The following is a 13,151-nucleotide window of genomic DNA, read 5'->3' as shown; positions in this document are numbered from 1 at the left end:
TGATGTAATTGAACACTAGCTGATGATTTTTCCTCACCATAGTCCAAATTAAAGACCTATCAATGACCATCTTAGGGTGACCAACCCTGCACCTGAGCTTCTAAGGGGATGTGGAAACCTTCACATGTGTGATGAAACAGGGAACAATATGAAAAACATCACAGCACCTAAGACAACGACAAAAAAGAACATATGACACATAGCAGAGTAAATTCTGTTATTTTTATTATCCGCATTCTTAAATGAAGAATGCAATGTGAGCATCACCAGTTGTAGTCTAAATATCAAGTAGGGAATATCATTATACCTCAATATCCTAGCCAAACTATCAAGGACAAAAAGATCAAAAGGTAAGCGCATACAGGAAATTAGACATGTACTATTTTTAACTCCACATCTACGTACCTTGAAGAGTTATGCATCATGAAGGAACATATATGTTGATTACAAAATCTATACAAACTTGCCTCTCAATGTTTTTGTTCTCGATATTTTAGTTATTAAGGTGCAACAATATTCTCTAATCAATATTCAGGACCCAGACGGCATCACTTGACTTTGCCCAAACGTTACAGTGTTATCAGAAATTCATAAGAGGGTCTCCTAAAAGTTGAATATAAGCAAATCTTTGCATGCTCTTCTTTCAACTCTGTGTATCCTGTTAGAAGGGTGCCGGAAATCTGCCAACAAAGGCAAACAAGTATTTAAATTGAGATGCTCTTATGCAAAGGAACATGACAGCAAGTAAGTTTCCCCTCCAAATTAATGATGACAACATTTTAGTCTTGTTCGATCCTCAGTATAAAATATAAACTAATAAATATGTATATTCTCTGGGTATATTTTTGGAGGAAGTGCATTTCCTGTATGTTTTCATTTGGTAGCAGAAGCTTGAGTGCAGAGAGAAGCAGTAACGTTGTCAAAGGGTGGTAGTTGTAATGGATAACAACCATCCCTGCAGTGCAGGGCCGTAGCCTCGCGGGTGCGGGGAGGGGGGTGGTCACCCCCCCCCCCTCCAATGTATATTCTGATGAATAGTTGAGTACAGGTACTTTTAGTTGGGTATGGTGAAGTCTATCGGATTTCACCTGGGATTTTTGCATGCACACATTGACATAAACACACACACTCTCTCATCTTTGTTTTGAAAGCCGTAACAAATGTTGATTATTTAACAAAATGTTGTGGTTTTCTCAGTTATTACTCCTACCAATCCGCATTCCTCTGTCTTTTCACTGCCCCTCTCATGCACTCTGTTTGTCCTATAATGTATTTTAACATTATATGCCAGTGTGATTGTTGGGAAATTGGAAGCTCACCTCCCCACACACTAATCTTAGCTCCAGTGGCTAATTTGCAAAAAAATGTGCAGGTGTTCGATGTTTCTCGTATGAGCCTGGCTCTGTCAAATTTCAGATTTGCTGACTACCAAGGCTGCCTTGTCTTGATTTTGCCTTAATTCTTTTTTTTAAAACCACACTAAACTTTCTATCGTTTGATGTCACTCTTGCGGGTTGTGTTTTTTATCCTTGCTTTCTCCCCAGTGTTCCTTTCGTCCCCATCTTTTTTCGTTTTCACTTTTCTGCTCTTCTGTCTCTTGCTCAAAGTCTTAAAATTAAAAAAAATGCCCACAAGAGAGCTTAACAGACATTGAAAAAAAATGTGTTTTGTTTTTACCACCTAATTTTTGGCATAGGGTGGCCCTTTTTTGGTAGACAAAAATAAAACTCTTTAAAGAGAAAGGCACTTTTTCGGGGTATTCAAGATCTGTTATCAAAAGCGGCTTTCATCCCGACACCCAGTCTCCAGAGCAAGGGGTGTATTCAATACCCTCATATACTGCTTGTGGCATGCTTCATCATTGGTAGGGGCTCCATCATTATGGGGAGCTCTTAAGAAGGTAAGCAGGGACCGGAACAGAAAAAACATAACATTAATATTATTTAAAGGACGCCCCAACGCCCTTTATTATTATTTAAAAAAATAAGCTACTGCCAAAATATCCGTGACTGTGTCCACAATATGGAACTACCATCACTGCATACATCCTAGAGTGCTGCGCGCAGCTTTGGAAATGTCTTTGGAGGGAATCAGTCTTTCTTTATATCTCTTGATAGTTCAGTACAAAAACATGCAAAGTTGGAGCAGTCACTTGTGAGGCAATGGCTTTTCCTCTGGAAAGTATTTCAAGATTGTTGAAATGTATAATTACAAGCGGGTAATGAACTTTTAAATATGGAGAGACTATCTAGCAGTGTCTGTAGAGCCAGAAGGTTCATAGTTTAACATTTGTACAACCTTTGAGGGCAGCGAAGTGGCCTCAGGGATTAGTTAAAACTTTAAAGCTAGGACCTCGAAACAGATTCTGGGATCGGCTAAGAGTAGACTCAGTGATGATCACAGAAATAGAAGCAGACTCAGGGATTGGCTAAGATGTAGAAGCAAACTCGAAGATTGGCTAAACACTACTGCTTCCCAGATAACATGCTCTGCATCAGTTGCCAGGATTATTGAAGACATGCAAGAGTAGGTGGAAGCAGTGCTTAATGTGTAAAAAAAAAACATAAGTGCCAGGGCCTTCCTCAGAAGGCCACCACAGCTTGGACCACCCACTGCCACTACCAGCACTGCCAATGACTGTACCTACAAGACTTCTAACCATTGCACTGCTACAAGTGTGACGTTTAAGATTATTCTAGCCCCCAAAGCTATTAGAATGTCTTGGGCAGCTGGTTTTAGTTGTTTTCAATGTAAATTGAATTAATGAACAACTGTTGTTCTGCTCATGTTTTAATTGCACAAACAGCACCGCATAAGTGCCGGTGTTGACAATTAGGTGCTGGTTTCGAGCACTTGAAACCATTGGCTCAAATTAAGCACTGGGTGAAGGACAGGTAAGAAATGTAGGTTCTGGTGTAAGAAGTTTTGCGGACTGCTGTATGTTTTGTCTAAGGTTGCCAGTTTGCAACTGCACTTTGAAGTCTGAAGAAATTTAAATAGATTACATCTGATATCCCATCGCCAACCACAAGTCATAGATGATATGATTACTTCAGTAATCTACTTTTTATAAAAATAGATTACTATCAGATTACACTACTAACAATTTTTCATGGCAGGTGTTGAGCAACATTAAGTTTAGGACACTTAAACTCCGAAGTTGGGGTCTGAGACCCCTAACTTCTTCACATCCCTTTCAGCGCTCTTCAAGGGAAGTTTGCTCTTCCGAATACACCCGTTAATAACCGTCAAGTAGATGTGAGTGTGTGAGTCTCCCTTTTCTTCATCTGCACCACCAGCTTTAATAAGTATATATCTGGATCGCCATGTGATGCTTTTCGGAGCCCATCCAGTAACTACGTATACATGCTGAAGAAGTGAGACACGATTGAGCCCTAGGGAACTCCACTTGACGAGGCGACTGACTGCCATGGCCCAAATCCGGCTCGCTGTAATATAATGTTAAGTCGAACAAATCCATTAAAAACTGGATGGTGGATCTTCTTCCGGATTTGGTTTCTTCTTCATTATTGTGCTCATTTTTAATAGGATCCTTGAGCATTTAACCCCTGGATTTGTTGCTGATGTGAGATTTTCTGGATCTTAGCTCCAACCAGCAAGGCACAGTTTGAAGTGTCAGCCATGTCAGCCATGTTGAGCACAGAGGGTCTGCTTTAGCAGTCCTTTGATTTGTTCTCTGGATACAGTTTACAACACTGTTAGTTGATGCTTAGCTACATTGGGCTTAGGTCTCACGAGATGGAGGTAAAATCCCTTCAGAGCTGATGCTGATGTTCATGCATTTCGGTCCAGCAACCTGGTTGGTACGTGCCAGACTACTGTAGCCTAAATATCTTCTGGCATAAACATTGAGTTCTAGTCCTGAATATAGTTTACAAAAATATCACCTAATTAGAGGCAATATTAGAAAATTCATACCTGATCCAACAATATGTTTGTAAACAACATTTACAGTCCAATATTTCGGTCAGATTATATTTTTGTAATTGATAATCTAACATGCAATAAAGTGGTTAGTGCCTACTTTCATTTCTAGAAGTGGATTATATTCCAGGATGCAAACAGGTACTATGCCATTTTCAAGGCAGTTAGTAGAGATAGAAGAAATATCAATACATGGCAGCAAGACCTCGCTGCAAAATCAGGAGGATGTTGGGGCTCAACGATGGCTGGTAGAAAATACTCAGCGTTCAAAGCTTGTTAGAGGCTTTGTTGCCAGATGGTTTCACTATGTGCTAGTGCTTCTATTTGGTAACAAGAATGCTGCATTGTTTTCTCAAGTGCATAATGGGTAGGAGGTGCAGCACCATAAATCCTCAGGTAACTGTAGCTGGATGCCAGGCAGGTAATTCCAACAAGATGGCTGAATGAGTTGACAGTTTTCGCTGGCATCTGCGCTGATCAGTTTGAAACTCAGCAAGACCAACGCAGCCTTTGATCCCTCACATGTTGTTAAGTTTGGTAAAAATAACAACTGGCCAATAGTGAATAGAAACAACAGAAGTGTGGTATGAAGCACAGTATAAAATGGAAAATATTATCATTGTTTCCTTGTGTGGCAAGTGCTTGATTTTCACATGTGCAGGTTTAACCCTTCCCACGCTCATGACGAGCTGAGCTCGTCATGACCGTTAGAATGCTCAGACGCGGGACTAATTCCCCTGCTCTGCTGGGCGTTCTAAGGAACGGGCGTGTCATGAGAACACGAGAAACGTGGCTCATGACGATGAGCACCGGGGCGCTGTGCCCCCCTCCCCCCAGCACAGCGGGGGAATCCGCCTCGCAGCCAAGGGGTTAAAATAAGATGTATCAGCAGTGCCTGAAGGATCATCTCTTTTTTAAGTCAAAATTGGGCAGCGCATGTGCTGCTCTACGAAGCATGCTGTATTGAGGAAGGAAATTGAAGCCCCGCCCACATTTTTCATTTGCTTTTGTCATTGTCCACTGTAAACTGTGGCTGTTCATTCGTCAAAAGGCTTAGTAGTCCCTCCTTAGTATCACCTTGTCTCATTTTGTAACCTACCATGGCGACACCCAGTTACGTGTGTTATTGCTCGGTAGGCTTTAATTACAGCGTTGCCCTGCCTGCTGTGGCACGCAGGACACGCTCTCTCCTAGCACTTTTTTTAATGTTTATAGCACGTATTTGCAATGCAATAGGTCTCGCATTTGCGAGAGTTTAAACTATTGGCATTGTAAATGAGAATGCCTTTTATTTATCTCTTTTAAAACCAATATATAAATAAAAGGCATTGTAATTTACAATGCTATTAGCTCAAACTCCCATAAATGCGAGACCTATTGCATTGCAAATGCTTGTTATAATTTGTCACTGACAATGTGTCAGTTACCTTCTTATCGAATGCTGTCATGGAAACAAGAAGTGGGATGTGATGGCTGGAAAACATGTTTGGCGGCCAGAAATTCTGCACGCTGCCATATAGTCTGTTTCCTTTTTTAATTAAAACCCAATCATTCTTCATCATCATGTTAATTCTGTGGAAAACAGTTTTAATCAGAAGGTTTTTTAAAAAGCCAGTCCTTAAGAAGAATGTCCTCGAAATCCAAGATTAATTCACACCTAAGACAGTAGTAAGACAACTATTCACAGAAGTACTTTGTGAAACTGGGCAGGATATTCAGGAGTAATTAACACCTAAAATATAAGCAATAAACAGCTATTCACAGCCAACGGTTAGTGAAATGGGCCCTTATTGCCTAGTTTTATGTACACTGCAAATTGAAAACGGTGCCAGCAATTACTTACACGCCACTGAATGCTAGTAACATTCTAGAAATATTTGCTAGTGCTGCTTACAAAATATATGTAAATTGTACTTCTTTTGGGAATATTGTTTAGTTAATTTTTTTTGGATGTTGAATTATTTTGAAAAACATATTATTTCACGGAAAAATAGATTAGAATTACATGAAATAGTAAATGTGGCATTCGGTGGCTAAGGCGATGGTGAGCCCAGTCTACAGTACGAAGTGCAGCTGCACATTTACTATAAACAGAACTGGCAGCAGTTTTATTATTCAGACAGTGAGGCTGCCAAAAAGTACAGTAGGGCTAAAAATAGAAGCCCTACTCGAGTGAACTGGCTGGATTCAAGCCGTGTACCTGGAAACAGATTGTGATATGGTTTGATATTCGCTATGGCTACGGGAGAAACGTGTCAGCCTTTCCATCGTAAACACAGCCCAGGCTCTTACTCTCACAGCTCTGCTACTCTGAGACCCGCAATGCACTCTGGGAACGACAAAAGCAGATGAAACAAAGCAAGGCCAGTTTTTAGCCTGCTTTCCTTTAGGGTTGCTAAAACCCCCAATAAAAAAACTTGCGTCTGCATTGAATGTATTCCCTTACTGGGCATTTATCCAACAAACACTGGCAAAGCCAACAGGTCTCACCTATGCGAGAGCTGTTGGCTTTGTCAATGTCTTCTAGCCATGTTGTACAGCAGTGGAGCAGGTTTCTTAGTATGGGATTAATGTCTGCCTTCTTAAAAAAAAACGTTTTCAGGAACAAATAGCAATAACCTGATTCAGATTTACCTTCACCTCAACAGTCGGCAGACGCTTTAAAAACAGCTATTTGTACAAGAAGTCACTAGAAAAATTGTTTCCTTACTGCAGGTACCCTGAAAAATGACATTATACTATTTACTGCTTGTTTTCTGGCTTAATGCATGTATGCGGGCCATACATTTTTTATAATGCAAAACGGAAAGAGGGTGCAAAATAGTGCAGGGGCAGTTACCTGAACTCCTTGGAACCCCAACATTACATTACTTCTGTACAGACTAGTTGTATCCCTTTGGAGGAGAAAACTCGTCTTCCAATTCTGTTAACAGAATTCCATGCCGTTCAACATCTGGGCCCCATTCCCTTGTGCAGTGATCCAACCTTACATTCCTGGCCGGGTTGTATATAAAAAGATCAAGTTTCATATAACAACGTACAAACATATTGAGTACAAGTAAGTACATATTGGTAAGATTTACTACTCTAAACTCCACAGCCACATCATTTGTTTAGATTGAACATGTAGTACACAGATTTAGGGTTAAGAATATTTTTTTTTCTTCAACATACGTACATGTGCAGTTAAGAATAGTACATCTATACTTACCAAAATATGCTTATCAATATGGTGACATTAAATATTCTAGATTCGGTACATTTTTTGTAGAGAGCTATAAATAGTTCACTCCACAGTTCTGCAGAAGTCGATCTGGTGATTTGTCTATTTCCATGTAAGTATGTGCTTTTCATTGGTGAAACTGCCTCCAGGTACATGACTAATCCATCACATTTCTGGGCCCTCCTGCACTGTTAGACTTAGACAAGGCAAGGAGCAAAACCTGACCTCTCAACAGCACAAAGACAGATGATGTGTTCTCTTCTCCTCTAGGTGTTATCGACAGCATTACCAAGCGCTACTGGCTGCTACCATTTTTGATCCCGAGAAAGACCTTGCGGGAAATTAATATCACTAAAGAAATGACACATAGATGATTTATAGTCTTTTTAGATGATAAAAATACTTTTTTGTCAGAAATGGGGCACTAGGCAGTGAATTCTACTCCACCCCACTAATTAATTCTGACTGATGTACCAAACCACTTCAAAGTTCTAAATGATTTATATGTTTTCCCCTAATTAATTATTTGTCACTGATCACTTACACTCCGTTGTTTGTTCACGTGGAGTACCTTCATACAAACTGGTTCTTTGTATTGTTGTGTACGTAAGCTAATACAGAACAATACAACATTTATGTTGTCTGTGAAATCACTACTGACTGTGGCCCTCTTTTACAAAAACAAAAACGTTGTGCATTTTGAGAGCTGTATCACTAGGCGAGTTTGAATTTGAGATACACATAAGAGGCTACCTCTCATGCCCTCCATGAATTATAACATTTTAATAACTACTGTTTCTGCAGCAACCACTGAATCTGTTAACATTTCTAGACGAAGCAAAACCCACTCAAAAACACATATTCTCCTCCTACTGCTTATATTAGCAGTTAGCACCTAGGTCAATTCAAATCCAAGAGACCTGTGTGAGTTAGGGTGCTTTAGTAACTGAACATAAATTTCCATGAATTTCCAAGAGTAAGACATGCTTAGTCATGGATCTGATTTACAGTCCTTTTTCTGTGAGTAAGCATTTCTTATGCTATGTAATTCCTGAGTAATTCACGCAATAAACCAGGAGTAAGGATTATCTACTCAGAGAATAAGCATAAGACAAAGGGCGATCTGGTTCAGAAGTCTTCTAAAGTGGACATCATTTGGTTCTTCTCTTTAACTCGAAATGAGGCGATTCCAGATCCTCAGATCCTCTGAACTATCTCCCATTTTATGAATCTCTAGAATTTGTACTATCACATTGTATGTGAGAGAGAAAGAAGAGTGTAATATGTATAGATTAGATGCGTTATGGAGAAAGCATGGGCTTGCTTTTGTCATTCAACTTGTTTAGTCTTATATATGTGAAATTGGAGTAGTATACACTTTTAGCTCTCATCATTACGTTGCAGCGCACCCTTCTTGAGTATTTACCCTTCTTGAGTATTTTGTACTAAGTTTTAACAATCTGCAGACGGTGTTCCAAGTTACTACATGTTCTTTCAGAATAGAGCGTGTTAAATTGTGCCACATGTTAGCCACATGCAGGCCAGTTTCTTCGAATGTCCTGGTTTTCTATTTGTTTTTATGGAGCCACTTTTTAGCACAAGGATCCATACAGAGGTTGTAACCATGATGTGTATTAATATTGCTATTGTGAAACCATCCTAATATTTTCTCGTGGTCCTCCTATCACTTTTAATTTCAAAATGAGTGAGGACGGAAACAGCAGGCAACTTACATCTTTTCACATTCTCAGCCGAAAGCGGTGTGGACACCATTTGCTAGGCACTTGTACGTTGATATGTGGAAGCCAATACATTGGTGTAGAAAACTGGAAACCAGCTTCCTTTATTGTGTATTCATCCCAGCCCCTGGAAGCAAAAAACAATTTCTCCGCAAGCCACTCCTTGATTTCAGTTACCTATCATGTGCCAGACAGTGAACATTTATAACTATCTGAAAATTATCCATTTTCCAACCTGCAGCAGGCTCTTCCCATCCCGATATAAAACCGTGCTGATTTTAATCCAATCTTTTTCCACCAGCTGAGCACCAAGCTATCTCCTTGCTTCACTAATCCATCATGTATATTGTCTCTGAGTCACCTTCCTGCCCCACTACTAGATACAAAAAAGGTCAGCACATTCATTACAAACTTGACCTTAAACCCATGCGTTTGTTCTGAATTTCCCAGTAAGCACTGGCATAAACATCCCCCTCCTGCTCAATTTATTTTAGGAGGATTATTTTCTGTTTTTTAGTTTTTAGTATAGTCAATTGTAAAGGAAATGTGACCAGCATTTTAGTTGTGAGCTAGCATTCATTGCCAGGCTAGTTGAACTGGTAATGTCCTCTTCATAAAACAATACCTTAATGACACTCTAAGCGTTATTAAAATCTATGACCATAGACTCTCTCAGATGCTTAAGTGGGGCCTGGTTCTCTAAAGTCATGCTGGGTCTTTCCCAGGTGCATGAGCACAACGTTCAAAATAAAAAAACAATGTCCTTGGTTACTACGTTTGTGACGTATGTGACAGCGTGGGGGACATGAATCAAGTGGGCCCTGTGGAACAAAGTCCCGTCAGTCCCCCCTTTGTGACGGCCCTGTTGGGTTCTTACCCTACACCAATTTTCAGTCAGCATAACAAGACGAAACAAGCTAGGAACGAGCAGGCCTGAGATGTTCACCTGGTTACCTGTCCTACACCACCCAGCTCTCCACCTAGCTCTCTTTAGTCGACGGGTGGAGCCACAGTCATTCTGAGGTCGAGAAACCAAAATGTGTTTCTTTCCGATTTTTTTTTTTAACTGTTCTTTTTATTAAAGGCAAATTAATACATAAAATAGCACATTACAGACAATATCATGTACCACGCTGCAATCGGCAACCTTCGACATAAAGGGCATATCCCCCGCCGGGGTAGAAAATATCACAAAACATCAGTCGGGTAAGCATTACTCAGTGTCCATAATTGGTAGGTCTCTCGGCGGCTCACAGATGTCCCCCCGGTAAGTGTTCCATTTCTGCCATACTTGCGACCTTTTGTTAGGGCAGCCATTTGAAATATATACAGTTTTTTCTGTGAACATATAATGGTCCATGTAATTTTCCCAAAGCCTCAGGGGCGGTTTTTCTCTCGCTCCCCACAGTTTTGCAATATTGCGTTTTGCGACCATCATTCCCAATGACACCCATACCGTATCCTTGACTTTTAGGTCTGTAGGGCCTCAGATATTTAAAAGACATAACTTAATATTGCAATCAGTGGTTACCCCCATGACTTCTGTCATACAGTTCGTGACCCTTTCCCAGTATCTCTGGATTAATGGACACTCCCAGAGTGTATGTATGAATCTACCATCCAACCCACAGCCCCTGTTTCAAACTGTGTCCTCCCTATAGCCCATCTTCATCAATGTTGGTCCGGAATAATATATCCTATGTAATATTTTGAGTTGAACAAGCCTCATTCTGGATGAGACTGCTGTTTCTTTGGGGGATGCAAGCGCTTGTAGCCATTCCCCATCATCCAGCCCCGCTACATCCAGTGGAGGAGTGTGGCTCAATGGTTAGAGCGGCAGACCCTGATGCAGAGTTCTGGCCCGGGACCAGGGTTCAATTCCCACTTTGGCGGGTCTTGGGCTCAATTTCCTCGAACCTTACAATTCTCGCCTTGGTGCCTATTCTAATCATGGACCCCACGCTGCAACTCTGGGCAATAGCTTGCTTAACCTCCACACCGGCCCCAACAGCGCTAGGATGCCTGGCTTCACCCTGGGGATGCCCAGGAGTGGACATTTCACAGGGAAAGCCAGGAAGGGTTCCACAGCGGTATGAGTAATAGCGCCAGGAAACCTCTTGGTGGCAGTGCGCTCTACAAATACCTTGACATTTACATTGTGATCCCAGTGAGCCCGAAGTCAGAGAATGGTATTGGGGGGATTGTTTTTTAGTTTTTTATATATCATGGAGATTGCTTTCTCCGGAAGGTGGCCATCTAGTATTCTGTCCTCTAGCGGTGAGGACTCTGGCGGATTATCACCCGCGGATGTCACCGCTTGCAGCGTGAGTTTGACCTGAAGGTATCTGTAGTGTTCTGAGGCAGCTAGGTCATATTAGTCTCTCAACTGGTCAAAGGAGAGTATTCCACCATCCCTCCACAGGTCCCCCCTGAGGATAAACCAATTAGGTCCCATCTGTCAAACTCGTAAGTGACCTTCATGTTCCCTAACTGGGCTGAGTCCCAGGGTTGGGAGGCCAGCGTGATTGTGTCCTTCCACACCAAAATCGATGTAGAGTCCCTCCATACCTTGACCGATTGATTGGTGGGCCCTGTTGGTTTTACTCTAGAAGGATTAGCATATAGCGCTCCCCTGTAACTTCTTCCGGGTAATAACCATATGTCCATGTTGAAGCTGGGGTCAATCTGTGGTTCATATGTACAATGATTAATGGCAGTAAGATCAGCTGCCCAGTAGCATCGTCTAATATCTACTTTCCTATTCTTGAAAGGTTTACATCTAGGGAAATGGTTTCTTGGCTCCAAAGATTTTTAACAAATTGTATTTGTAAATGTTTGGGGAGAAATCCTACTTTATCCATAAAACGGAATGATCTGTGAGACAAATGACAGGACACAACTTTAAGAAACTAGCTGTGGTAGTTTATAGATTTGAATTAGATTAATAAACCATTTATGATTTTAAAAAACACAATTTATTTGACAAAACTGGTTAATGATAACAGGATGGCCCTATGCTGGGGTCTGTGTTGCTCAGTGCTACTGGTAGGGTACTATTTTTGCTGGCTTTCTATTGGTTACTGGCTTTCCCTATCCATTAGCAATGGGGTACATATAACCCCCCACAACACCAGACGCACACTGTTGGGCCGCAATGCCTTATTGCTGTTTGAACTTCATATTGTTTTACAAATATATTTTAATATCATGGTACACACTTACACTCTCTGATCACTGATTCATAGTTTGTATGTACTCATGGAAATCTTATAGATGGTGATAATAAAACATATTTATCTTTTTAAGGGGAAAGCTACGTTTGCTCATCTGACAATTTTTTCAAGAAAGTTGAATACACCAAGAACGTCAACCCCAACTGGTCAGTCAATGTCAAGACATCGGCCAATCAAAAAGCCCCACAATCCCTGGGCACCGGCAACAGTGGACAGGGCAGGGAGAGCAAGGAGTTTGTCCGCCCGAAACTAGTTACCATCATCCGCAGTGGAGTCAAACCCCGAAAGGCTGTACGCGTGCTTTTGAACAAAAAGACGGCGCATTCATTCGAGCAAGTGCTCACCGACATCACCGAAGCAATCAAGCTGGAAACTGGTATTGTGAAGAAGTTGTACACTCTTGATGGCAAGCAGGTATGGTCTACTTCTTTTAAGTGAGAAACTACAGATATTTATATTATTATTTCACCTGCAATTTCAGCACTTTGTGTTTAACTGACTTCTGAAATAACAGACTTCTACTGCTTGATCACATGTCAATATTTATAGGTAGCTTTCTCAACTTGTATCCTCCCAACTTGTTTTGTGCCTCAAAATGTTGTCACACGTTGGTATACTATCACATATCATGTTTTAAATATTGTGCTCCTAAAATATTGTAGGCAGAATATTGACAACACCAATGTGAAGCTAAGTGGTTTACTGTACATGTTTCCATATATATGCAACCAGATAGCTTCACATATAAACAATGTATATATTTATTATGTTCCAGGTCTTTGTTGCGATGTGGGTGAAGGAGCGTTTTCCACTTCTGCTTCGGTAGATACGGGGAGTGTGGGCAAGTGAAAGGGAGGTGGAGCATTGTCTTCGCAAGGGTTGGTGAAAGCTCAGGCGGTGGTTAATGTAGGTGGGTCCTTGGTTGTGTAGAGCATTGTGTGCATGTGTCAGCAGCTTAAATTGGTATCCATTCTGTACGGGGAACCAGTGGAGCTGCCTGAGGTGGGGTGT

At 41.1% G+C, this 13,151-nt stretch overlaps 1 protein-coding gene across 10 annotated transcripts in view; it reads left to right on the top strand.

Moving 5' to 3' along the window:
• Window positions 1-13,151, top strand: part of DCX (doublecortin) — a 358,719-nt gene that overhangs the window by 40,154 nt on the left and 305,414 nt on the right. For all 10 annotated transcript variants that reach the window (XM_078688805.1, XM_078688814.1, XM_078688811.1 and 7 more), the window contains exon 3: window positions 12,214-12,554. In XM_078688805.1, coding sequence (XP_078544931.1) covers window positions 12,214-12,554 — 341 coding nt within the window. The remainder of the gene's footprint in view (window positions 1-12,213; window positions 12,555-13,151) is intronic.

Source organism: Lissotriton helveticus, chromosome 4_1 (assembly GCF_964261635.1).
Source record: "Lissotriton helveticus chromosome 4_1, aLisHel1.1, whole genome shotgun sequence".
Classification (NCBI taxonomy): Eukaryota; Metazoa; Chordata; class Amphibia; order Caudata; family Salamandridae; genus Lissotriton; species Lissotriton helveticus.
Note: the sequence above shows the minus strand (reverse complement) of the source record. Positions and strands in the feature narration are given on the sequence as shown.